Here is a 27,191-nt window from a genome sequence, read left to right as displayed (position 1 = left end):
TTGTTTCTGAGAGGAGGGACATTTATGACGAAATGTGAGGTATATAGACCAATGTACAGGAAATGATAAGAGAGCTCTCGTAAATATACATGCTGACTATGGTAGACTGGCCTCTGTCTGTTTCATTTTAATAAGAACCTTACAAATTCTTAGTAACAGACAGAGTATTTTAATTGAAGTTCAGTTTATGAACATTGAGAACAAAATTCTCATAACACTGACTTGCCTAGTTAAATAAAGGTTAAAAAATAAATAAAAATAAAAATAAAAACTCCTGTTTGACCACTATCCCATCTCCACTCTTCTGGCTTGTTCTGTCTCCTCTGCTATCACCACTGCTACAACCCTCTCTATCTCCACCTTTCTGTCATGTTCCATCTCCACAGTCACCAGTAAAGGTGTGTGTTTGTCATCCAGCCTGTTGTTGAAGCCCCTGAAGTTGTTCTTGGCTTCCATGATGTATTTCCCCAGGATGGAGAAGCCATCAGTGTTGGGGTCGTATCCTGCAGCCTGGCCAGAGTCCATCAGAACCTGCATGTTGGCCTTCATCACAGCATGCAGCCTGCCCACTACCTTGTTAGCTGTGATCCAATTAACCACGTCTGAGGTGTTAAGAATAGACCAAACCAATGACACTGAATGCACCACAATGCTTTTACATACATACAGTACTAAACAGAGTGTGCATGTGTGAGGCCAAGTCAGTACTTCCTCTCTGTTTAACTGTGACCTTAACACAGAAACGTGTCTTAACTGAAGACTTGAAGGCCCTAAGGCTGGGTTARGAAACTTGATAGGTTAATATTTCTCTTGGTCTCCTCAAACTCGCGAYGTGCAGAATCAATGTAACGCTGCACCAGAGCCTGGATCACCTGCTGGCGTTAAGGTATCTGGTTCTCCCCTGACCCGCCACCATCTTCTTCCCATTGGACGACAACAAAGGGAACAGAGACATTCTCATTGGTCTGTATGACAAGACAATGTCAAATGAGCTGAGGTGTAGTTCTTACCATGGAGGTTATGGGAGGGACAGTCTGATGTCGAGTTTGAAGTACAACAGCAGCAGATCCAACGAAAAATACCCCTGGGATAAACATGTAATATGAGATGAAACTGACCTTTGAGATAGAGGTTGTTCTATTGTTGGTAGAGGAAGTTGTCTGTATAACACACACAGTCAAACCTACCGTATGAGGTAGAAAAAGGCCTTGGGGGATGATGTTGAAGGGGACAGGCATGGTGAGACCTCTGAAGTAACTCAGAGAGCTTAGATCGGGGCAAATTTCCACTCAACGTCAGCGACATCCTGAGAGGGGACAGGTAAGCAGCAGTCAGGGCCCATCCTAGAATCTCTCCTAAACTTTACTGTGTAATCACAAAGGTCTAGAATTTGAGCTTTGAAACACTTTTATTTGCTACATTGGGATGCAGTTTATTCCATTCAAAGGCATTATCCTGCCCTTGAGGTGGACAAACTAAGAGCCAGGTTTCTTGAGTTTAATCTGATCTCACCTCAATCTTCTGGCAGGTGTTGGTGATCATGGCAATGAGCATATTGTGCAGCACGATGACGAGGGTGAAGATGCCGTAAAGGATCATGCCACCACAAACTCGGACATGTCCATATAGTCCTGGTTTGCCACCCCAAACATGGTCCAGAACAGGAAACGAAAAGTCTTATTAAACCTATGGAATGGAGTTAGGGTTGGGAGGATTATGATTATCATGAGTGATCTAACAAGAATGAAGCTAGGCAGTAGTGTACTTCAACATTTTCTTTACCTTCCAAAATATGATTGGGCGACATAAGGAACATAGATGTTATTGATACCACAGAGGAAAGCTGTTCCAATTATCATGAATATGAACATGAACCTAGGTAGAGAGAAGAGACTCATTTCTATAAACCAACAAACTAACCCACCGACCACACACACCATGTGGAATGAGCAGTGCAGAATATTCTGTTGACGCGAAGCAAACTGGTCTCTATACAACTCCATGGTGATGGACTCTCCCAACAAAGTGATGAGGAACCACATATAGGAGGTTGAGTGAAGAAGAAACTTAATCACTGAAATCTAAAGTATCTTTCCCACCTGAGAGACATACAGTAGAATATATCACAGGAGGCTGGTGGCTCCTTAATTGGGGAGCACGGGCTCGTGGTAATGACTGGAGCAGAAAAGGTGGAACGGTATCAAATACATTGTTTCCATGTGTTTGATGCCATTCCATTTACTCCATTCCAGACATTATTATGAGCTGTCCTCTCCTCAGCAACCTCCACTGGAGTATAAACATAGCCAAGAGCAAATACATGAGAAAACTGAGCCATACATCTGCAGGCCCAAGACAGACCCAAGCAGAGACACACAAGGCCCATACAACATCACCACCTTTACAGAACTTCAGGACATCTGAGCTTGGACTTGGATGCGATCCAGTAGACRAGGCAGAGGAGGGGCATGGGGAAGAAGATCCCCCACAGACACCAGCAGCTTTCATCCTGCTTCCCTTCCAGCCAGACAGGTTCCCACACCAAATAGAGGACAGCACCTGCTGGCAGATAGGGTGTGCCACAAACTAGAGAGAGAAAGAGTGGCCACAATTCACAAACAGGACATATAGAGAGGGATACACTATCTCACTGAACATGTTCATTATACTGTAAATCAATGACAGCAGCACCCCAAATAACACCACTCAGAATCTACTAGCTCTGTAGCTGCTTGTGGCTCTACCTGTTTCTGGTTATAGATGACTGGGCTCTACCTGTTTCTGGTTATAGATGACTGGGCTCTACCTGTTTCTGGTTATAGATGACTGAGCCCTACCTGTTTCTGGTTATAGATGACTGGGCTCTACCTGTTTCTGATAGTAGTTTACAGCGAGCCTCAGGCGGGTCAGGTTTGGGATGCCCTCCTCGAACACTTGCTGGTCCTGGTTTCAGTCTCCACAGCTGTTCAGGATGGTGGTGACCTCACTCTGGTTAAGGACAATCCCCAGCAGCTCCACCGCAAACTCCTGGCACAGCTCCTCCAGACACAGGTACTGAGGCTGTGGGAGAGATAACACAAACACCCACTCAGCTAAACAACCTAATAACACTTCACATAACAGCACAGAATAAATTAAATCAAATTGTATTGGTCACATGCAGATGTTATTGCGGGTGTAGCGAAATGCTTGTGTTCCTAGCTCCAACAGTAGTATCTAACAATACACAATACACACAAATCTAAAAGTAAAATGAAATTAAGAAATATAAATATTACGACGAGCAATATACAGTAGAATAGAATACAGTATATACAGTGCCTTTGGAAAGTATTCCGACCCCTGGACTTTTTCCACATTTTGTTTGGTTACGGCCTTACTCTAAAATTGATTAAATTGTATTTTTTCCTCAATCTACACACCATAACCCATAATGACAAAGCAAAAACAGTTACAAAATAATAATATTTGCAACAAAAAAATAAGCCGTAATCAAATCAAATCAAAAGTATTATTATAGCCATTTTTACATTAGCGATATCTAAAAGTGCTGTACAAGAAACCCAACCTAAAACCACAAACAGGCAAGCAATGCAGGTGTAGAAGCACGGTGGCTAGGAAAAACTCCCTAGAAAGGCCAAAACCTAGGAAGAAACCTAGGAGAGAACCAGGCTATGAGGGTGGCCAGTCCTCTTCTTCTGGCTGTGCCGGGTGGAGATTATAACAGAACATGGCCAAGATGTTCAAATGTTCATAAATGACCACGCATGGTCAAATAATAATCACAGTAGTTGTCGAGGGTGCAGCAAGTTCAGCACCTCAGGAGTAAATGTCAGTTGGAGTTTTCATAAGCCGATCATTAAAACTTCTTGATGCTAGGAGGCAGAATTTTTATGTTTGGAAAAATAACATTCCAATGTAAACGGCCTATTTCTCAGATACTATAGGATATATGCATATATAAGGATAGAAAACAGCTCTAAAGTTTCCAAAACTGTCAAAATATTGTCTGTGAGTATAACAGAACTGATTTTGCAGGCGAAAACCTGAGGAAATCCAACCCGGAAGTGCCTCTTATTTTGAAAAATCCCTGTTCCATTGCCTGCCTATCCTCCATTTAAAAGGGATATCACCAGATTCCTTTTCCAATGGCTTCCACAGGTTGTGAAAAGGCTTTAGACATAGTTTCAAGCTTTTATTCTGAAAAATGAGCGAGATTTATCAAATCCCGTCAGTGGATAGCCAGATGTCCTTTGATTAGTTCTTGCGTGCGAAAGTGGTAGTCAACATTTTCTTTCTCTATTGTATTGAATAGTTTACCGTCCGGTTGAATATTATCGATTATTTATGTTTAAAAACAACCTGAGGATTATTATTAAACGTTTGACATGTTTCTACGAACTTTACGGATACTATTTGGAATTTTCGTTGCCCTTCATGACCTACCTGAGCCTGTGGATTTCTGTACATAACGCGCCAAACAAATGGAGGTTTTTTTTGATATAAAATAATCTTTACGAACAAAAGGAACATTTATTATGTAACTGGGAGTCTCGTGAGTGGCAAACAATCCGAAGATCATCAAAGGTAAGTGATTAATTGTATTGCTTTTCTGACTTTCGTAACCAATCTACATGCGGGCTGGTGTTGTTAATGTTTTGTCTAGTGATCGATAAACTCACACAAAATGCTTGGATTGCTTTCGCTGTAAATGCATAATTTCAAAATCTGACACGACAGGTGGATTAACAACAAGCTAAACTGTGTTTTGCTATATTGCACTTGTGATTTCATGAAATATTTTTTAAATGTTATTTATTTTTAATTTGCGCTCTGCAATTCAGCGGTTGTTGATGAAAATGATCCCGCTAAAGGGATCCGTGCGCCAAGAGGTTTTAAGAGTATCTCTACCGCTCCTGCTGTCTCTAGAGAGTTGAAAACAGGAGGTCTGGGACAGGTAGCACGTCCGGTGAACAGGTCAGGGTTCCATAGCCGCAGGCAGAACAGTTGAAACTGGAGCGCAGCCACGGGCCAGGGTGGGACGGGGGACAGCAAGGAGTCGTCATGCCAGGTAGTCCTGAGGCATGGTCCTAGGGCTCAGGTCCTCCGAGAGAGAGAGAGAAAGAAAGAGAGAAAGAGAGAATTAGAGAGAGCATACTTAAATTCACAYAGGACACCGGATAAGACAGGAGAAGTACTCCAGATATAACAAACTGACCCTAGCCCCCCGACACATAAACTACTGCAGCATAAATACTGGAGGCTGAGACATTAGGGGTCAGGAGACACTGTGGCCCCATCCGATGATACCCCCGGACAGGGCCAAACAGGAAGGATATAACCCCACCCACTTTGCCAAAGCACAGCCCCCACACCACTAGAGGGATAGCTTCAACCACCAACTTACCATCCTGAGACAAGGCCGAGTATAGCCCACAAAGATCTCCGCCACGGTACAACCCAAGGGGGGGCGCCAACCCAGACAGGAAGATCACATCAGTGACTCAWCCCACTCAATTGATGCACCCCTCYTAGGGACGGCATGATTGAGCACCAGTAAGCCAGTGACTCAGCCCCTGTAATAGAGGCAGAGAATCCCAGTGGAGAGAGGAGAACCGGCCAGGCAGAGACAGCAAGGGCGGTTTGTTGCTCYAGAGCCTTTCCGTTCACCTTCACACTCCTGGGCCAGACTACACTCAATCATATGACCCACAGAAGAAAATTTTAAAAATCACATTTACATAACTATTCAGACCCTTTACTCAGTACTTTGTTGAAGCACCTTTGGCAGCGATTACAGCCTTGAGTCTTCTTGGGTATGACGCTACAAGCTTGGCACACCTGTATTTGGGGAATTTCTCCCATTCTTCTCTGCGGATCCTCTCAAGCTCTGTCAGGGTGGATGGGGAGCGTTGCTGTGCAGCTATTTTCAGGTCTCTCCAGAGATGTTCGATCGGGTGCAAGTACGGGCTCTGGCTGGACCCTCAAGGACATTCAGGGACTTGTCGCTGAATGTGTGTCGCGAAGTGTGAACTGTGTCGCGAAGCCACTCCTGCATTGTCTTGGCTGTGTGCTTAGGGTCGTTGTCCTGTTGGAAGGTGAACCGTCGCCCCAGTCAGGTCCTGAGCCCTCTGGAGCAGGTTTTCATCAAGGATCTCTCTGTACTTTGCTCCATCCATCTTTGCCTCGATCCTGACTAGTCTCCCAGTCCCTGCCACTGAAAAACTTCCCTACAGCATGATGCTGCCACCACCATGCTTCACCGTAGGGATGGTGGTAGGTTTCCAGRCCAAAGAGTTCAATCTTGGTTTCATCAGACCAGAGAATCTTGTTTCTCATGGTCTGAGAGTCTTTAGGTGCCTTTTGGCAAACTCCAAGTGGGTTGTCATGTGCCTTTTACTGAGGAGTGGCTTCCATTTGGCCACTCTACCATTAAGGCCTGATTGGTGGAGTGCTGCAGAGATGGTTACAGAGGAACCCTAGAGCTCTGTCAGAGTGACCATCGGRTTCTTGGTCACCTCCCTGACAAGGCCCTTCTCCGATTGCTCAGTTTGGCCGGGCGGCCAGCTCTAGGAAGAGTCTTGGTGGTTCCAAACTTCTTCCATTTAAGAATGAAGGAGGCCACTGTGTTCTTGGTTATGTTGAATGCTGCAGACATTTTTTGGTACCCTTCCCCAGATCTGTGCCTCGACACAATCCTGTCTCKGGGCTCTACGAACAATTTGTTCAACGTCATTGCTTGGTTTTTGCTCTAACATGCACTGTCAACCGTGGAACCATATATAGACAGGTGTGTGCCTTTCCAAATCATGTCCAATCAATTGAATTTACTGCAGTTGGACTCCAATCAAGTTGTAGAAACACCTCAAGTATGATCAATGGAAACAGGATGCACCTGAGCTCAATTTTGAGTCTCATAGCAAAGGGTCTGAATATTTATGTAAATAAGGTATTTTTTTAATACATTTGYAAACATTTCTAAAAACCTGTTTTCACTTTGTCATTATGGGGTATTGTGTGTAGATTGCTGAGGATTTAAAAATATATATATTTCAGAATAAGGCTGTAACGTAACAAAATGTGGAAAAGGTCAACGGGTCTGAATACTTTCCGAAGGCATATGAGATTAGGGAATAAAATGGTAATAACATGGTAATAGTATGGTAACAAGTTATAGTTACAATTAAAACATTCATTGCCCAGTATGGTTGTATTCCTGTTCCAGGGTAATCTCGGTTTACCCAGAATTTAAATCTTGCATACTTTATTTTTACGTAGTCTGTCCAAGAGAGATTAGTTCCAGGGTAATGCACCACATACTTTGTGCATAGTGACTATATCGGCATAAGCACAAACAGGATCTAACCTTGAACTCAGGTTCCTTCTTGGAAGCTTACGGATCTCCCTTCCGAGGCCGAAGGCACTGAGCATGGCATTGTATGAGGTGATGGACAGATAGGCCATACTGTCAATGCCACGGTAGGTGTTGAGACAGGTAGAACTTCAGCAGGTCATGCTGCCGCCCATTCCAGCACTCTAGACAGGCACAGGTGATCTTGTGTGAATGTGGGATGACGTGGCCCTTCTAGGTCAGCATGGTGACAATCTCATACAGGTCCTTCTGACAGGCCAGGGTCAGCGGGATCATGCCGGGGCAAACTGCAAGTCGTCAATGGAGTGGTCGAAAATGGCCAGGGAGAAGGATTGCACATCCATCTTGTTGCTCTTCTCCTGGTCCAGGCAGTYGAGGAGCATCTTCACCACACAGGGTTGATGGATGTCGATGGCGACCAGTAGAGCCTCATGGATCTGGGAGAAGTCAAAATTGTTGCCCAGGTGGATGGACAGGTTGAGGGCCTCCAGCTGATGGATGATGCCGTCGCCAGGCTTCAGCAGGCCACACACCTTTATTATGTTCCTATCCTGGATGGCACCGATCCACGCCTCTTCATCTTCACCATCTCCTGCCATTGCTCTAGCTAAAACCACAAGGAGACACAGAGAGTTCATTGCTTTGATATTTCTGAATCCAAACCATWAATTAATACAAAAATGTATAATAAAACTGCAAAACACAAATCACTATTAAATCATTTGTTTGCACTGGGTAGTCTACAGATGAACATTAAGATATTCATAAAGGAAATTTGTGAGTACCATGCAGTATCAAGGTATGACACAGGACAAAATAGCCTTATAATCTGAGAAATTAACAGGAATAAACATTATGAAGACATAAGTAGACAAAATGTAATGTTACTATGAAGACCACCCCTAGATGAAATTGCAAGATACTATCAAGAMCATCAGTAATAATAGCTTTCTATTCTAGTAAATCTGTTCATATTCATTCCTGTCATTTTTCTTCATTGTATGCATTTTGTTTACTGCTTTTCAAATCATTTGTAGTCTCATTGTAAAGCACTTTGAGCTGCAAATAATGTATGAAAGAAGATTTACAATTTAAGTTTATTATTGCAGTATTAAACTAAATTGACCTACATTCTACTACAAAATTCATACCTTACTTCTTGACACATTTTACATCATATTTCAATCTATTGTTTCACATATTTTCTTTGCCAAGTTTTTTCAAATACACTAACCTTGAGGTTTCCCATTGTTTCTTTAGTGAAAGTGACAGACAGTAATTGTCCGTAATGTGAGGTTACATTAAATTGGTGGAAATCCAAGCGCCCTGGTTAATCGAGGCTAAGAGCTTGGTAGGAGAGAACGGCAGTGAGGTCCACTGACTGCTGTTTGGGCTCAGTGTCAAGAACGGCTCACTGTGGTAATGTGCTCTCGGCTGACTACACAGGTTAGGTTGGTTAGAATGTCTCGCCACAAACCAAGTAACACATCTCTACTCCCCTGGGACAGGACTAATTAAAAAGCAACCATTTCAGTGTTACACACATGGCAAGGCCCAAACCAGGGAGTGGCCCTTGCCTTCCATACCAAGCCTCTTAACATTATCACTGGAAATGCTCCCCAGTGGAAACACTGCAGATGAGACAGTGTTAACAGGTAGCAGGAGTAATTAACATTCCCTGTGCAACAAGTTGTGGTGAAAAAAAACAAGGAACAGCCAAGACAAAATAAATCACAGTTAATTTAATTGATAATTTCAATTATGTGATAACTTCCGAAAAAAAATATGTACTGAACACAGTCTATGATTGATGCTGTTTATAGTATACAATATATTATAGGTCATCATTAGCACATAGCATGTGTAAACAGTGCAAGAACAAACAGCCTTCAATGAGCTCAGGAGAGAACCAATCACTCAGAGCAGAGTGGGGAATAGAGGTAGACAGAGAGAGATTCGTTATTTTTCCAGGTATATAGCTACAGAACAAGTCAGTAAAATACAAATATACATACAGTATATTAAAAACAAAAGATTATCCACGTTTGCTGCACTGCCCACTGATTAAAAGCAAAAACGTGTTACTATACAATGCATTCTTTCCTAGTCCACCCAGATAACATGGGGGTCCACGGGGTCTCCACAGGTGCTGGCGTGCATCTGGATGTGGGACAGAGGGAACCTGAAGGAGCAGAGAGGGCAGGGCACCATGGACTCTTCTAGGCTGGCGGGAGAGACAGGGAAGGGGCGGGGAACAGGGGTCACAATCCCCCCAGGGAGCTTCCTGGTCTCCACCTGCTGGCAGGAGGCGGCGTGGAGCGGCAGGTACTCTGCAGTAAAGAACACTGCAGCATAGAGAAAGAACAGACAACGGGTGTCAATACTACTGTTGATTGTAACAGTGAATCAATATACAGTATGTCATACAGTCCACGAAGAGACAGAATAAGAAGCCAACAAACACACCTCCGCATATTGGGCATGTGGTCTCAAGGTCACCAGTGTCCTGAGGCTCTGGAGATGGGTGAGGATAAGGGGCTGTGGCAGTGTGTTGTAGAGTAGCTATTGGCCTCTTACTGACTGCAGGTTTTCCGTGCTTACTAGAGGTGGTGCCATTCAGCTGGTTCTGCCTGGGAGGGAGGTAAAGAACAGAGATTCATGCTGAGAGATACTTGTGAGCTAGAAGTTGCTCCTATGTGCAGATCCAGGATAAGCTTACCCTCCCAAAATGATCCATGGGGTGGAGTATAGAGGAATACCTGCTTTTGGAGTTTGGTTTTCTCTTCAGGTGTCTTTGAGAAGTATTTTCCTTGGAGCTGCAAACTGTGCTTAAACAAGCCATTGAAGCTGAAAAACATCACAACTAATCATTTGTCAAGCTTAGTGTTGCCCAAAAAAATTACCAAGCAAAATGCATGGTATTTCTGAGAGCTGAGGTGTTTACCTGTGTGAGGGTGTATATTTCCCATATTTCCAACTGGCTTGCCTTTGTTGGGTGTAGCTGTATGAGCCCCTGGCTTTCCCTGGTTGGGGATATGGGTAGTTGCATCTGGCTTGGCTGTGGGAGTGGAAGAGGTTGCTGTATTCTGAGTGCCAGAGAATGATGTGTGACTGGGAGACAAGGAAGTGGAAGGAAGGGGAAGGGAACGCCTGGCAGCCTGGGACGCTGTGAGGACCATACGAGCTGTCCGGCTCAGAACCACACCCTCCCTGACAGCAGAGGGAGACAAACCAATGTGTAGGTGATTTTCTGTAAAAGTATTTATTAATTCAATGCTGTCTAATCTGTTTGACAGTGCCTCATACAGAACTCAAAATTCCTCCACTTACCCTTTCATTCCCCCAAAGAAGGTTCTCTGCACAGCAGGGCTGGACAGCCATTCTCTCACGCCTGATGCCGATTTGTCTGGGGTTGTCTGAATAGAGAGAAGGTCAAAGGAGAGAGAGTGAGAATACAAGCACACACTTCTGGCCTCTGATGTTTACCAATAATACATATCTCTTGTATATTCCCAAATTATAAACTGGGTTGTTCAAGCCCTGAATGCTGATTGGCTGACATACTACTGGTATGACAAAACATTTATTTTTACTGCTCTAATTACGTTGGTAACCAGTTTATAATAGCAATAAGGCACCTCGGGGGTTTGTGGTATATGACCAATATACCACGGCTAGGGGCTGTGTCCAGGCACTCAGCGATGAGTCACGGATAATAACAGCCTTTAGCTGTGGTATATTGTCCATATATATCACACCCCCTTGTGCCTTACTGCTTAAGACTATACACACTTACATTCATCTCATAACAGTCCAAATCGATCACCATAGGGTCGTTCCATATGATTTCAATCACCTAAAATCAGATTTTCACAAATGTTGTAGCTTAAACCCTTACATCTGAAGTGTTTGTATTGTGCCCGTTATCGGTTGAGACACAGTATACTCTTGAATACAGGGTAAAAGTGAATGAAATCGTATGGAACAACCCCATAAGACAAATCTACAACTCTTATCTGTTTTAAATATAATTCAGTCATTTAGCAGATGCTTGTAACCAGAACAAAACTTTGTGGGGGGGGGTGGGGGGGTAAGACAGATGTCTTAATTAACATACTATTTGAAGAGGTAGGGTTCAAACTTTTTCGCARGATGGGCAGGGACTCTGCTGTCCTAGCATCAGGGGGAAGCTGGTTCCACCATTGGGGTGCCAGGACAGAGGAGAGCTTTGACTGGGCTGAGCGGGAGCTGACCTCCCRTAGGGGTGGGTGGACCAAGAGACCTGGGCCCAGTTTCCCAAAAGCATCTTAAGGCTAAGTTCATCGTTAGGACCTCCGTAGGAGCAATGTTAAATCCCTCAGCTGTTTCCCAAAACCATCGTTATTAACRTTGAACTTGAAAACGCTTGTGATGTAACACCTGCCTCAGACCACTATTAGAACAACCAAGTGCATTGTTAAGATGCTTTTTGCCCTCCTATGTCACTTTATACAGAGAAGATCTCCGCTAAACATAGAATCACGTGGTTTATCMGTCTCTCTGTGACCACCAATGACCAGAAAAAAGTTGACTACAATACAAAGTTCCCAATGTCTTTGCAATTGATACAAACAAGTGATGTATAAAAAKACACTTCAAATGAAAATATAAACAGTAAACTACAGACTCATGTTCAATCATTTTGTTTATATTCTGSTACTTGTAGGCTACTGTCTGTAAGTCTCAATATATTTCATGTGTAGTCTAACATGTGGGCAATGATGTGACAAATTGGTGATTTAGTGCATTTTTATAGGGTAAGCATTAGAATAAGCCACCTCGATATTTGCAGCCGTAGGTGGTAATATCTTTCTAGTAGCTATTCCGTCGTCAAGTATTGTGAAATAATTATAATGTTAAGGTAAGATTTGAGTGGAGAAAGCTGACCCGAGAGCAGCGCTCCCTTTCTTTTGATCCTATCAGTATCRACACACGCTCTAACAACGCACTTAACGATTGTTCTCTCTGCATGGTGTTTTGGGAAACGCATGTTATATCTTTGGATTTTGTAAGAAAGATGCAACAAGGTCTACTGCTATCAGGAAACCGGGCCCAGAGGTGTTCTCTGCAATTTACTGTACTGTTCTCTCTGAAGAGTTCACTGCCAAGCCCTCAGTCTATACACACACCTGACCCTGGTTCTCTTTGCAAGTCTGTGTGGAGCCCTCCTCGCTCTCCTCCAGGGGGCTGCGGATGCGCAGGAAGGACAGGCCAAACTGAGAGCGCTTGTTAAAAGGCTGAGTGCAGGTTACTCTCACCCGGTCCCAGCTGTCCTCTGCACCTTCTGACAGGAAATCACCTGGAGGGGGGGGGGGTCAATTGTTTTGACTAAAGGAGGGTTACTAAAGAAGCATCTTCGGACACTGATTCTCATTCCCTTCATCTATATTGCATGACATATCAGTCCTACTATTGTCATAGGGCTGAGATCCATCCAGTCTATCTGGTCTCACCTTTCTTGAACATTCTCACTCCTGTCAGCCCAGTGCCCTGTCGCGATTCTGCTGGACTCATCAGTGTTGCTGTTGGCAACAGGGTGATATAGGGCTGGTCCAGGGGCCAAGAGGACCGGCCAACATCAATCTGAATGAACGCAGATCCAAAGTTCCCTACAAATTACACAGCAAGTTGGGAAACGGTCATTAAATTGTATGGAACATCAAAACAAAACGATAACAGTGTCCCATTGTGTGTTTACTACAATACATAAACTTCGTTGTCAATATTGATGAGCCTTACCCACATCGATGTATCCAAAGTATGAGGCTCGCTCCAGCTGCAGTTCTGCTCTGAGGACTCCACTTCGGTCCTGGGGGTTGCACAGCCACGACCTGCTGTCTCCACCCACAACACACAGGTTCTCCACACAGTTCTTGGGGTCCTGCACCATTTCAATATAATTAACTAGGAGCTACATGTATAGCTACTGATGCAACCCATGTGACATGGCTACAAACGCTGTTCAGTAGCTGAATATTTCTCATCATGCCAAATACATTTCGTTAATGCTAGCTGCCTAGATAATTTAACTACCTAACGTTACTGAGTTTCTAACTATAGTTAGCTAGCTACTCATTGCTAGCTAGCCCTAGTCTACTTGCAGTAAGCTAAGTTAGTTGACAGTTAAATACACGAACTTACCTGTGACGTGAATGAAACGACGTGTTTAATTTTCAATGGGGCCATATTAAGGTAAAATTAATTAGCTGTTTGTTTATGTAAAATCCAAGAGACCATCAGCTGTACAGTTTGTTACTCGTACTTKTTTCCCGCCACCAGAAAACAACCACTGCTGTGCGTGTTGACAAACGGAAAAGGAACTCGCGTGCAGTGTTTAGATTGGCCCTTCGGTTTCTCAAACCGGAAATGGCATGCGCTAGGAATTAACAGCACTCCCGAAGATGGCGGGGGTGTTTGAGGTGGAGGTTGATGGTGTAGAACACGATCATGGACTCGGACACCACGATGAACCAAACCAGGTTAGGGTGCCACAGGTGTTACCGTTGTAGAATCAGAAAAAAAGAATTGCGTGAATTGTAAAGTGCGCACGTTGCTGCCAATATGGAATAGACCTGCCTCTTCCACCGGCGAGTAAGCGTCATACGGTGTTAGTTYTATCTAACATCCCAGTTGTCTTCCCATTTTAGCCAGACAGGTAGGCTATCATTGAGTGCATTAGGAAACCAAGTATATATCCAATTATAGTGCAGTCAGCTAAGACAAATGTACAAGGACCATCATCACGCCCTGGGTGGGTATAATTTGTGGAACGTTCCAACAGGAGTCTGTACAGGAGTCTGTTCCAAAAACTAAGTAAATAACAAGGTTGCCAACAAACAACACATACAAAGTTGTATAGCGGCAGAATAAGATACCGGGGAGGGAGTGGGTTATTTCATTAAGTTTTTCACTCACCACGTTTATTCGGAAAAATGTCTGTCCTCACTCTGGTAGCCTATGGACAAACATTAAGARTAAACTACGTGGTGAGTTGCCTATTCGTTAGCTAGGTGTATTTATCATTCTACTTTGTATGCGTTGTTTGTTGGCAACCTTGTACTTTACGACGTTTCTGGAACCGATTCCTGTTGTAACGTAACACATTATACCCACCCTCAGGCCCTTGCCTTGTACTGTACGTGGTAGCTAACGCTAGCTGGCTAGGTAGTCACTGATAGTTAAATGGATAATTCTGGTTTACCTGCCCCTAATTCACTGCTTTTACTTGACAACCATTTTCTCTCAAATTACAACAGCAATTGAGTCAATGATGTAGCAACGTTAGCGTTGTCACGAAACCAGTATCGCGATAGCTTAAACACAACACAAAGCAGACCAAACTCTTTGGTCCTTTAAAAAAAACGTATGTATGTCAAATATTGTGTGCTATAGTTTGGAAAAGAAACATGYGATTCTGGGTGACACACAAGGCTGCTTGTTTCCAACATTAGGACTGCTTTTCTCAGGAAATGTAGTAGTTTGTTTCATGGCCAAGATACCGCTGAGTATTGCATACTAGTATCTTGACAACCCTATTTTAGCTAGCACTCATTAGATGGCATGCCATACAAGCGTTGATGTGGCAGACTGAGTCACAGGTCATATCCTGGCAGCTCGAGCTCTCTAATCAATGCTTTGGACCAAAGGCCAATTTCTTTCACCATTTAGCACTAATGGACAGAAACTGTGCATGTTCTCTTTGTTGGACAGCAGTGTTAATTTMTTTTAGTGTTCACGTCTGTCCACTATCAACAGCCTCCCAATCCACATAATCACTGATCAGATTACAGACTGTTTTGTTAACATGGCCATTTTTTTATGCACTGAATCATTGTATTTAGTAGATGAATTGTGACACATTCATTTAGAACTTGTAAATAAGTTATGTAGAACATTACTAATGGAGTTAGAAGCCTTTGGAACTGTTGTGATTGTCTGTTTGGCTTGTTCTCACTTCAGGTCGACCTATCCCATCTGTCACCGGAGGAGAAGTGGAGGTCAGTCTCAACACAATTATTCATTCTGGCTGCAAATTAGATTTGTGTCACACGTTGAATCATAAAAGTCAAGTGAAGTTAAACATGATCATGAAGCCTAATTGATCAACTAAGGGCTCTAAAGTATATCAACAATGTTTCCTTCCAATGAAAACTGGTAATGTGTTACGAATATGTCGATTTATAAGAATCTATCCAGATACCCAGGCCTGAGCAGTAGGTTGATTGTTGTGTGTGTGTGTCCATACTGTAGGTTGGAGCATGCCAGGATGCATGTAAAACACAAGGGCCATGAGGCCATGCACGCTGAGATGGTGCTTATCCTCATTGTCACCCTGGTCATCGCCCAGCTGGTCCTTGTGCAATGGAAACAGAGGCACCCCAAGTCCTACAATGTAAAATAATCTCTCTCTCCTCTCTCGCTCTCTCTCTCTCGCTCTCGCTCTCTCTCTCTTTTATATATATATATATATATATATACACACACTGCACAGTCATGCTCACGCAGACACAAACACATGCTCTCTTATGGGCAGAAAGAGGGAATACATAGCATGCCTGCAGGCAAATCACACAAATCTCACTTAACATACTGTATAGACAAACTATCCACAGACCAGTTTCTTCCACTGTACACAGTCTGGTTCTCAGTGTTATTCAGTCTCAAATTTACCCAAGTGTGTCTGTACTTTAAAATGTGTGTTCTTTTTTTATTTTTTGTAGCTAGTGACTCTGTTCCAGATGTGGGTGGTTCCTCTGTACTTCACCACCAAGCTTCACTGGTGGAGGTTTCTGGTCACGTGGTTCATCTTCTCTGTGGTCACTGCATACGTTACCTACCGTGCCACACGCAAGCCCCTGGAGTGCACCACGCCCAGGTAAGGCCCCGTACACAAGCCCAGGTAGTGTCTACACACATCCATATAGCACCTCATATATGAGGCGGCAGAGCCTAGCGGTTAGGAGTGTTGGGCCAGTAATCAAAAGGTAGCTGATTCAAAACCCTGAGCYGACAAGGTGAAAAATGTGTCCATGTGCCCTTAAGCAAGGCACTTAACCCTAATTGCTCCAGGGTTGCCGTCCAATAATGGCTGATACCTTGCTCTGACCCCACTCTTCGAGGGTGTGTCAGGGGGAGTGGGATATGCAAAAAAAAACACATTTGCACTTGTACATGTGTGAAATAGGAGAAATGTAAGCACCCACCTAATTATTTTATACCGAATGCCTAGGTGATGCATGATAGAATGGTCATGGTAAGAGTGCCACCAATCCAAAGTCCCAAATCTAACCTGCCATGCAGCCRGTGCTGCTCTAGGCAAAATACTGATCTATGTTTCTTCACATTACCTCTGCCAGTTAGCTGAAATATGTCTGAATGTTCCCTTGTGTTTCTGTGGACAGGCTGGTCTACAAATGGTTCCTCCTCCTCTACAAGATCAGCTATGCCACAGGGATAGTGGGCTACACCGTCGTCATGTTTACACTGTTTGGCATCAACTTGATATTTAGGTATGTACTGGTTATTTCTGGGCACAATTGTGTATTTATGGACAATACCAGTGGTTTACAAGGATCGTGCTTGTGTAGTTAGTAACTTTCTCTCTAAAACCTTCAAATAAGTTTAGATTTTTAGAGGAGGTGGCAGAGCTTTCTTTGAGAAGTAGTAACATATTGATGATGCTTTTGGTTGGCTTTGTTTCCAGAATAAAGCCAGAGGACGCAATGGATTTTGGCGTGTCCTTACTGTTCTATGGTCTGTACTATGGCGTCCTGGGTAGGGACTTTGCCGAAATGTGTGCAGACTTCATGGCATCGACAGTGGGGGTGAGTATACAAGTACTCTTTTTTTTTTTTTGTAAAGGCTGTGTATCTGTCCAGCCACATTATATTGTGTCTCTGACTTCTCTAGTACTACAGTGCGTCTGGAATGCCCACCAAGCACCTCTCAGACAGCATCTGCGCTGTGTGTGGCCAGCCCATACTGGTTGACGTCAGCGAAGAGGGAATCATCGAGAACACATACAGACTATCCTGCAACCATGTGTATTCTTTTTCATCTAAGAAAAATGCTCTAGATAAATATGAACATATTTGACCTAATTTGAATAACACATAGGAGCATGATGTGGTAGAACTGATTTGTCTGTTGCATAAAAGCCGTAACTGGCAGTCAGTCGTGGAAAACAGGTGGTTTACGCACACAAACACCAAAGGGAAATTGACCAAACAAACGTGCGCATGAACTTTATCTCTGACATGTGACTGTTGTTCGCATGACTCAATAACACTGTACCATGAGCCCGTCTCACTTCCTGTTTCTATAAATAATGTTGCCCTATGTCATCTCCTGTATTGACTGCCTGTACTAGACTTCCATGAGGTGTAATGTCACATGTTTTATGGCATTTGTGGTAACTGTTCACATTTTGAGGACATCAGATTTGAATAGCTTACTGGTGATGTTGCTGATATAGTTATTACAGTGTGCCACAGGGAAGTAGGAAGAAACTTTCCAGTATGCCCTTTTACTATGTCTRCAGCATTTGACCCAATTTCACCTAATGTTTCATTTGGCCTCATTTTGTAGTTAATCTAATGTTTTTAGGGTTGAATACATACACATTTCTGTATTTTGAAAGTTATATATCTTAACTTGATTGCTGACAAGCAAAACATTTTGGGACTATGTCAACAATGGGCTACTGAAACATCGTTTTTGGGTGGAATTTTCCCTTAACTCTCTCTGCCTCAGATTCCATGAATTCTGCATACGAGGATGGTGCATCGTGGGAAAGAAGCAGATATGCCCGTACTGCAAAGAGAAAGTGGACCTGAAAAGGATGTTCAGTAACCCGTATCCTTTACTCTTCTGCTCTCATATGACATGTTTGTGTTTTTTATTTAGTTTTCACTTTTATTTATATAGGTACGTCAATTAAGAACAAATTCTTATTTACAATGAGGGAGCGAGCACAGCACATATAACACACAGGTTAAGTAATATCCTACAAACAGTCAAAAAKACACAATGCACAGCCAGTAAAACATTCAGTAATAGGCAGCATTTAAGAGGCAGGGGGAAAACGCATGCAGTTATCAGTTCAAATCTGTGTGCTTGTCTATTTAATATTCTCATCTCTTGTAGTGTGTCTTAGTGTGTTACTTTTTTGTGTTGTGTGTCTTTAACATTCAGATGGTCTCACTCAGTGACCCTTTGTCACTCATTGTTTCACCCACTCTCCCTCTGTTTGTCAGCATGACTGGAATTCGCACAATCCAAAGCACATAAGATGGCAAATGTTGAGGCTGGGTTATTTTGCTTGGCTGTGATGTGAATAGGTTGTTTCCTGTAAATGCTGCAGAATTGGAGCATTTACACAGTGATGTTGTTCATGGGACTTTTGACCCACATTGATATGTAAACACAAACTGGAACAGGATATTATGGGAAGGGACCTCGGGTGAAGTCCTCTGAAAACAAGGTTAACCATTGTCTGATAGTTGTGGCTTTGTCTTCATGGATACCTTTCATAAAGTAGTTCCAGTTCCTATTTTGCTGCAGTAAAAACTCAACAGACGCAGCTGTCTGTCATTTCTGCTTTAGGGGACGGGGTTTCCATTGCAACCACTCAATACACAATCCTTTCTTGACCAACACAGCATACATACTGTATTTAATTTTACACTATTTTTACTAAATAACACCCTAGAGCAGGGGTTCTAAAACTTTTTCAGCCTGGGACCCAAATGAGAAATTCTGTGTTTTCCTGCGTCACAAGCTCCTTTTGGGGGGCCYGAAGTGAGATTTGTGCTCCCCTGGGCACGTGCCCGGTTGGTATTCGGCCATGATTAGTACAARTTTAGTTAGTCTAGCCAGCTAACTTACCAATCTAAAAATTGTAAGTGACTGACATAGCAAGAGAAACTGCTAATGCACAACCAAATTTCGAAATTGCACCTTGTGTATTCAGCTGTTCTAACTCTTAACAGTAAGTTGAGACCCTGACTGAGTCCCCCCCCCCCCAAAATTTTTTTGGGGGTTGATATGTGAATAATTTTTTGCTTTGACATGTCGCGGCCCACCATTTAACATGTCGGCGACTATACTTTAAGAAAGGCTGCCCTAGAGCAGAGTTGTTAATTGATGTTAAGAAATGGTTCATCATATCCAGTGCATTCGGGAAGTATTCAGACCCTTTGATTTTTTTCATTATCCTTTACCCAGTACTTTCTTGAAGCACCTTTTGGCAGCGATTACAGCCTCGAGTCTCCTTGGGTATGACGCTATAARCTTGGCACACCTGTAATAGAGAACTTTCTCCCATTCTTCTCTGCAGATCCTCTCAAGCTCTGTCAGGTTGAATGGGGAGCGTCATTGCACAGCTATTTTCAGGTCTCCAGTGCTGTTCGATCGGGTTCAAGTCCAGGCTCTGGTTGGGCCATTCAAGGACATTCAGGGACTTGTCCCGAAGCCACTCCTGCATTGTCTTGGCTGTGTGCTTAGGGTCGTTGTCCTGTTGGAAGGTGAAACTTCTCCTCGGTCTGAGAACCTGCTCCAGAGTGCTCAGGACTTCATCAAGGATCTCTGTACTTTGCTCCGTTCATCTTTCCCTCGATCCTTATTAGTCTCTCAGTCCCTGCCACTGAAAAACACCCCCCCAGCATGATGCTGCCKCCACCATGCTTCACCGTAGGGTTGGTGCTAGGTTTCCTCCAGATGTGACACTTGGTGTTCAGGCCAAAGAGTTCAATCTTGGTTTCATCAGACCAGAGAATCTTGTTTTTCATGTTCTGAGTCTTTAGGTGCCTTTTGGCAAACTCCAAGCGGGCCGTCGTTCATTTTACTCAGGAGTGGCTTCTATCTGGCCACTCTACCATTAAGGCCTGATAGGTGGAGTGCTGCAGAGATGGTTGTCCTTCTGTAAGGTTCTTCCATCTCCACAGAGGAACTCTAGAGCTCTGTCAGAGTGACCATCAGGTTGTTAGTCACCTCCCTGACCAAGGCCCTTCTCCCCCGATTGCTCAGAGTGGCCGGGCGCCCAGCTCTAGGAAGAGTCTTGGTGATTCCAAACTTCTTYCATTTTAAGAATGATTGTGGCCACTGTGTTCTTGGGGACCTTCGACGCTCTAGACATTTTTTGGTATCCTTCCCCAGATCTGTGCCTTGACACAATCCTGTCTCGAAGCTCTACAGACAATTCCTTCGACCTCATGGCTTGGTTTTTGCTCTGACATGTACTGTAAACTGTGGGACCTTATATAGACAGGTGTGTGCCTTTCCAAATCATGTACAATCAATTGAATTTACCACAGATGGACTCCAATCAAGTTGTAGAAACATCTCAAGGATGATCAGTGGAAACAGGATGCACCTGAACTCAATTTCGAGTCTCATAGTAAGGGTCTAAATACTTATGTAAATAAGGTGTTTSATTTTTTAATTTGGAATACATTTGCAAAAAATTCTAAAAACCTGTTTTCACTGTGTCATTATGGGGTATTGTGTGTAGATTGATGAGGAGAAATGTATATAATCCATTTTAGAATAAGGCTGTAATTTAACAAAATGTGGAAAAAGGGACGAGGTGTGAATACTTTCTGAATGCACTGTATGTATTGGGAATATGTTATCCATTCCCCAATATCCAGCCTGATTCTAGTAGTGTCCTGAAGGATCTATAATAATCATATTGTCACAGGCTGGATGTGTTTTATTACAACTCTAAATKAATTGCTTAGTTAAGGTTTGGTTGGAATCAGGGGTGGGGTAGTCACTTAATTATCTGCCTCCTTGACCCATCATCTGAAGCTGGGAGAGGCCACATGTCATGTATGGACAACTCCTGGACTGGCTCCGCTACCTTGTCGCTTGGCAACCAGTAATCATTGGACTTGTGCAAGGCATCAACTACATCCTGGGGCTGGAGTGACCTGGGAGAGTGGAGAAGGACACACAAGCCATATGGAGATGGTAGATAATGCACTGGCCTGACTAGGAGGCCTCACCATGGACTATAAGAACATCTATTATAAACTGTGTCTATACATGTACTATTTGTATATATTTATAGGCACATAGTATCTGTATTTAAGATGTATTAGAATTTGACTAGTAACCTGGGTTTGGATGTCTGTTTTTATAGTATTTTTGTTTAGTCAATCACAACTTTTTAAACAAATGCAGTGTACATTTCATTGCTTAGTAAAATGGTCCTCACTTTTTTGGAGATGCTTTTTCAAAAGTAATTTGTCTTAACTTTTTGTTTCTACGGTAATGAGTGGCTGACRCGGCCCAGATACGTGAGTGGAGCGTTGTAGAGTGCCAGTCTTCGTTTTGTGTGTTAAATCTGCACCTTTTGTTAGTGGAGGTCCTGGTTTAATGTGGCTGCTGGGGTGAGGGTTTCTAGTCTCTCAGGAGCACTGGGCTCAAGACAGTGTGTCCTATCCTACTACAGACTTCATCTCTTTAAGAGGGGAACTACAATATGTCCCCCTCAGACGGCTGCTCGTGTCTGTGTTCAGCCCAGATGACTCAAGGAATAGGTACCATAAAAGACTATGCAAAAAGGTGAATATAATTTGATCATTTTGGTTGTCTGTTTACTTTTTTGTCATGTTTTTGTTCTCTTGATTGTCTGTTATTAAACGTGACACAGTCAAGATCAGGTGTAGACATTACTTAATTCAGACCAGATCCAGTAGTATAGACCCTTCATGACCTGGGGGATTTTGTGTATCATTTCCAGAATATTATACTTCCTGTTCCGTTAAGATGCAATATAGTTCTCKTCATATATGAAGAAACATACCAGACTGATGCCAGTCATGCCACCCTGGACTAGGATTGGGTGTGGCCATTGAATTATGACGTTCTTCTTTTAGACTGCTCTTGTGAAGAATACAGGTAAGCAGTGAAAATGTGTATTTCACCACAATATTTCACATTTCTTATATGATTCATATCCATGTGTTAAATGAGTCGCACTTAAGTCATATGGTAGAGGGTATATTACACTTGAGAAATGTRACCTGCATATGTCAAAGTAACATTTGAGGTCAAAATGTCTAGTGACTAATTTAATCTTGATTGTGTCTAACAAAAAATACGCTAAATAACTTGATAGGGAATTCCCTTGTGTTCTTGGTCAGCGTGGGTGGGTTAAGGGGAAGTAACTGTGCATATATAGTAAGTAAGAGACGGTGTTACAACTAGCTTTGTTGASCAACTCGCACAGTAGTCGGACAGAAGCAAGTATGCAGTTGACGATTCTTCTCACAGGTAAGAGATCCTCTAACATTCTCACACACACGTTCACTGATGTATGGGAATGTGGATGTTTCTGCTGCATATGTATTTACATTTCTGTGCCTGTGTTACGCAATGGCTGAGGGTGTGCTCCATCTCTTCTACAGCCTTCATGTGTTTTTTTGGGGTCCTGCGCTCCGAGGCCACTGCAGGTGTGTCCCCCCGTCTATCTTCCTGCATACATCATTTTTTTATGTTTCAAAGTGTCTAACTTCAGTTGATATTGTCCAGATTCCACAGAGGTGCCGTCTCCCAGAATCCTCCAGCCCCRTAGGTCCAAAATACGAGCTGTTCCAGGTAAAGAATTCTGCCATCTCAGTTATTTAGTTTTTAGTTTTCATGAAAGTGGCTTATCAATCATRGATACTCGAGTGTTTGAACTCAAARATTACCTGGTCTTCACCTCCAGTGTTGCTGGGTGTGCGGTCAGATAATTATATTCTGGTGTTGGTTAGGAACCACCGTTTTTAACAAACAGGATGTGTTTGTCATACACAGGAGAGMAGTTGATTATTGAATGTAAAGCAGACCCAGGCCTTCCTGATGACTTTACCCATGTCTACTGGCTGGTCAACAGCACCTTCCCAGAGGTAGCCTTCACTGATGGCAGAGTATCAGAAACAGAGGAGTRAGTACTGGGGTTTGTCTTCACATACTTTATTGGAAGCTTTTGAAAGCCACWCTAAACCATGTCCCTTACTTTCTTCTCTTTTAACGATGCTGTTAATACTGTACTGCTGTTTTTATATTTGAACCACACATGTAGAGTAGGCGAAGTCCAGTGTGWGTTCTGTTGAGATGTTGTACTATATACTGTGGCGGGAGTGTTGGCTAAGAGTTGTAAACGTGGTGGTTTCAGATCAGCCTCAGAGGACGGCAGGGTGATCCAGAGGAGTCTGGTGTTAAAGAACGTGACTGCAGAGGATTTTAAGTCCACTTTCACCTGTGTAATAAGTAGCCTAGCTGGGCTTGACCGAAGGACTGTCACACTGATGCCCACAAGGCTAGTGTTCCCTCATTACCTCACTCCCAACTCAAAACACCAGGGGAAACCGAGAAAGGAATTTAAGAAGAAACCTMGCAAAAAGGATCAGGGGAAAAAAACAAAACCACGCTAGCAAGAAATTAGATTAGATGGATGGTCTTAGTCYAGTACTTAACCCTTGTGTGGGTTAATGATACAATTTTAATTATTTTTTTCAACCTGAGACTTATTGTCCTTGGCTCATTTTCTATGAACAACATGTAAAATAACACTTTCATTGAGTGCACACTGCACCCCCCTACACATTTATATTACATGTGGTGTTCGATTCACTGGACCCGAGGGTAATAAAAGTGCCTGTCTCCCTGCCTGTCTCCCACTCTTTACCCTTTGTAGTGTGTGAAACTACACAATGTCTTGTGGGAACCGCCACAATGTTATTTCAATACATTGTAAAAAAATGCAGTATTTTCCCACACTACCCCAGCCAGGTGCAAATTGGGGGAGGGACACAACAAATAAATAGCTTTGTATGTGTGGCTCCTTACCACAATCAAACAGTATGGCAAAAATAATCTCTGCTCAAAGGGCCTTAAACATTTTAAAACATTTTGCAGAGAGAGAAGCTAGTGTGGACGGAGCGTGGATGGATGGAACTTTGGAAGATGAAGAATTTTCAGAATATGAGTATCATGTCTCTGTCAATTCGGAGTCTGACCGTGAGTTGGAAGAAGAGGATGAGATTGACCCTCAGCCAGCCCGTCAGCAGCCAGGACCAGCCTGTCAGCAGCCAGCTCATCGGCAGCCTGCAGGAGGAGAAATGTGGATGTAAAAAAATTGTGAAGTTGAATAGTCTTTTCCAAGGAATGAGCCACCCAGCATGGCTGCCAGTGTGATAAGGATGCAACCAGTGCCAACGCGAATGGCGATTACTCATGTGCAGTGGCGACTCGTCATTCAGGGCAGGTTAGGCAGAGCCCCACCTGTTTTGAGCCACACATTTTAAGCAACAAAAAAAAACAGGCTTGCCTGTTTTGCATGTTATTTTGGCATTAATACGTGTCACATCAGTTTGCACACAATGTACAAAATATATAGAATTTAGTTAATAAAGCCGCATACRAACAAGGTCTCTTTTTAAAATATTTTTTWAAGTAAGGCAGCTCCAAAATGCAGGAGTTTCAGGCTAGCTCAGTGCTTTCTGTGGTGGTGGGGCAAGCCAGCAGAAAATACGGAGCGTTGCGCCGTGATTGGTCAGTGTTCTGTCACTCATGGGGACACTACGTCACTGCCAAGYCTAAGGGTAGAGCTAGAAAATTCAAGCCCCTTGGGTGCTGCCATAGAGTTACGTTAGAAGTGCCCGTCCATGAAGGCTCAAGGTCATTGGYCACAGATAAAATGACGTCAAATCACGTTATCTTTGATTGGACTGATCATGTCAACATCATACTTTCAAAATCTTAGCTAGCAGTCATCATGAATCAAGTTGACAATCTACTGGCAAATMCTTTCTAACCTATGTCATATGAAGAGAAATTATAGATAAAACCTATCCGTGCTCATCGGCCATTGGACATAAACATTACACAAATTGGAAATCGCAAATTCAACAATGAGTGGTTTGGAAGGAATAAGTGGCTAACTGGAAGCAGTGCAAAGCAATCGCCTGCTATTCAGTGGAGTGGCTGTGTGGGTCTCTTTTCCTAGTATAAAATGATAAACATTCAACATTGGCCAGGCTGTCAATTAAGCATTATTTGTACCACGCTCAAAACAACTTAACTCAGAACTGCAAAATCTGACTTTAGTGAGTTCAAGACAAGGAAACTTGCGAAAAAGAAGATACGACTGGGAAAATACGTTTTGAACTTTCATCCAACTCAGAATTGTAAATCTGGAACTCGGGCCTCTTTCTAGAGCTACGACCTAAAGATCATTGACGTCATCATGATTTTTCAGAGTTCCCAGTTGTCTTGAAAGCACCATAAATCCAGAGAATGCCAGACTTTGATGACCGAATATGCCCACGAAGGACCGCTGCGCCATCTTCCTGTTCAAGGGAGCACAGCACAACAAGGTGAGTCCAAAAATGTCTTGTATGCTGCTGCATAAATGATGTAATATGCCAGGGAGATATGTATACTGTAGCTAAGAAAGTAATACTAAGTGTATGTTGTGTAGTAAGCTGTTAGTAGCCCATGTGCCTCACCCTAATCATTTGGTCTATTTTCACCTCTTAATTTCGCCTACTGTTCTGACTTGGTGGTGCACATGTAGCCTATAACCTGTTTTTGAGAAATGTAATAATTGAATATTGTCAGAGCTTTCATTGTCTGCTTATATGCCCCTTTTATTTATCCTACGGTTCTGACTTGGTGTACAGGGAGAAAGAACACTAAGAACGGCCCATGTTCTGAATTCTGTCGCTGTACATTTCAAAAGTGCTGAAAAAATAGTTCTATTGACTACGTACGTCCTAGCTCAGTCATTAATATCAATTGAAATTACGGATTGCCTCTTATCCGCTTGTCGTCCTCTTATGCCATATAAGTGACCATTTTGGTCACYTTTGAATGCTGGTGGTGTTTTCACTCTAGTGGTAGCATGAGACGGAGTCTACAACCCACACAAGTGGCTCAGGTAGTGCAGCTCATCCAGGATGGCACATCAATGCGAGCTGTGGCAAGAAGGTTTGCTGTGTCTGTCAGCGTAGTGTCCAGAGGCGCATGGAGGCGCTACCAGGAGACAGGCCAGTACATCAGGAGACGTGGAGGAGGCCGTAGGAGGGCAACAACCCAGCAGCAGGACCGCTACCTCCGCCTTTGTGCAAGGAGGAGCACTGCCAGAGCCCTGCAAAATGACCTCCAGCAGGCCACAAATGTGCATGAGCTGCACTACCTGAGCCACTTGTGTGGGTTKTAGACTCCGTCTCATGCTACCACTAGAGTGAAAGCACCGCCAGCATTCAAAAGTGACCAAAACATCAGCCAGGAAGCATAGGAACTGAGAAGTGGTCTGTGGTCACCACCTGCAGAACCACTCCTTTATTGGGGGTGTCTTGCTAATTGCCTACAATTTCCACCTTTTGTCTATTCCATTTGCACAACAGCATGTGAAATTTATTGTCAATCAGTGTTGCTTCCTAAGTGGACAGTTTGATTTCAAAGAAGTGTGATTGACTTGGAGTTACATTGTGTTGTTTAAGTGTTCCCTTTATTTTTTTGAGCAGTGTATATGTGAGTGAGATGTTAGTAAAATTCCTGAACTAAATGTTTTCATCAATCTAGATTGCAGCCGGTAGTAACAAGAAAAAGCGCTGCAATGCGTGTTGACCCAAGGACAGGAAGACACAGTACACATGCATCAAGTGCAAGAAATACATTTGCAACACACACACAGTAAAACTCTGTCCCCTGTGGTGTGTAGACAGCCTTAATGTGTTCAATGGGGCACATTTATAATTTCCATAAAATACTGTATGTAAATGTA

The 27,191-nt window shown here is 43.1% G+C and overlaps 2 protein-coding genes, 1 long non-coding RNA gene and 1 pseudogene across 8 annotated transcripts; 2 read left to right on the top strand and 2 right to left on the bottom strand.

Annotated features, from left to right (window-relative positions):
• Positions 1-281: 281 nt before the first annotated feature.
• On the bottom strand, positions 282-7,971 carry LOC139022608 (short transient receptor potential channel 2-like; annotated as a pseudogene).
• Positions 7,972-9,099: 1,128 nt separating this feature from the next.
• xndc1 (xrcc1 N-terminal domain containing 1) lies at positions 9,100-13,726 on the bottom strand. Its single transcript, XM_070434469.1, has 9 exons — positions 13,553-13,726; positions 13,151-13,292; positions 12,865-13,020; positions 12,541-12,710; positions 10,703-10,788; positions 10,317-10,582; positions 10,132-10,219; positions 9,839-10,002; positions 9,100-9,717 (listed from the first exon to the last, which is right to left on the bottom strand). The coding sequence occupies exons 1-9, from the start codon at positions 13,595-13,597 to the stop codon at positions 9,476-9,478; spliced, it is 1,359 nt and encodes a 452-aa protein (XP_070290570.1). The 5' UTR covers positions 13,598-13,726; the 3' UTR covers positions 9,100-9,475.
• Positions 13,727-23,003, top strand: LOC111950370 (E3 ubiquitin ligase Rnf121). Of its 6 annotated transcripts, XR_002893422.2 has the most exons (11): positions 13,728-13,890; positions 15,371-15,408; positions 15,662-15,803; positions 16,132-16,286; positions 16,813-16,920; positions 17,115-17,235; positions 17,321-17,454; positions 18,164-18,265; positions 21,221-21,979; positions 22,158-22,869; positions 22,949-23,003. XR_002893422.2 is itself a non-coding variant. In XM_024134544.2 (10 exons), the coding sequence occupies exons 1-9, from the start codon at positions 13,813-13,815 to the stop codon at positions 21,339-21,341; spliced, it is 999 nt and encodes a 332-aa protein (XP_023990312.1). In that variant the 5' UTR covers positions 13,727-13,812; the 3' UTR covers positions 21,342-21,382; positions 21,867-22,071. The 6 variants fall into 6 exon arrangements, 5 of the variants coding, with proteins under 5 accessions (XP_023990312.1, XP_070290571.1, XP_023990314.1 ...); XM_024134544.2 differs by lacking the exons at positions 22,158-22,869; positions 22,949-23,003 and having other exon boundaries at positions 13,727-13,890; positions 21,221-21,382; positions 21,867-22,071; XM_070434470.1 differs by lacking the exons at positions 22,158-22,869; positions 22,949-23,003 and having other exon boundaries at positions 21,221-22,071.
• A 252-nt stretch (positions 23,004-23,255) lies between these two features.
• Positions 23,256-27,141, top strand: LOC139022893 (uncharacterized). Its single transcript, XR_011473967.1, has 3 exons — positions 23,256-23,345; positions 24,322-25,779; positions 26,990-27,141. It is a non-coding gene; the product is annotated as an uncharacterized lncRNA (long non-coding RNA).
• The last annotated feature ends 50 nt before the right edge of the window (positions 27,142-27,191 follow it).

This window comes from Salvelinus sp. IW2-2015, linkage group LG23 (assembly GCF_002910315.2).
Source record: "Salvelinus sp. IW2-2015 linkage group LG23, ASM291031v2, whole genome shotgun sequence".
Taxonomy (NCBI): domain Eukaryota; kingdom Metazoa; phylum Chordata; class Actinopteri; order Salmoniformes; family Salmonidae; genus Salvelinus; species Salvelinus sp. IW2-2015.
Note: the sequence above shows the minus strand (reverse complement) of the source record. Positions and strands in the feature narration are given on the sequence as shown.

Excerpts from the sequence above, each read along its gene's own strand:
- xndc1 (XM_070434469.1), bottom strand. The coding sequence starts at position 13,597 with ATGGCCCCATTGAAAATTAAACACGTCGTTTCATTCACGTCACAG. Across the intron at positions 13,021-13,150 it reads CTTTGGATACATCGATGTGG|GGAACTTTGGATCTGCGTTC; the intron begins GTAAGGCTCATC and ends TGTAATTTGTAG. Across the intron at positions 12,711-12,864 it reads AGTGAGAATGTTCAAGAAAG|GTGATTTCCTGTCAGAAGGT; the intron begins GTGAGACCAGAT and ends CCCCCCCTCCAG.
- LOC111950370 (XM_024134544.2), top strand. The coding sequence starts at position 13,813 with ATGGCGGGGGTGTTTGAGGTGGAGGTTGATGGTGTAGAACACGATCAT. Across the intron at positions 17,236-17,320 it reads TCATGGCATCGACAGTGGGG|TACTACAGTGCGTCTGGAAT; the intron begins GTGAGTATACAA and ends TGACTTCTCTAG. Across the intron at positions 17,455-18,163 it reads AGACTATCCTGCAACCATGT|ATTCCATGAATTCTGCATAC; the intron begins GTATTCTTTTTC and ends TCTCTGCCTCAG.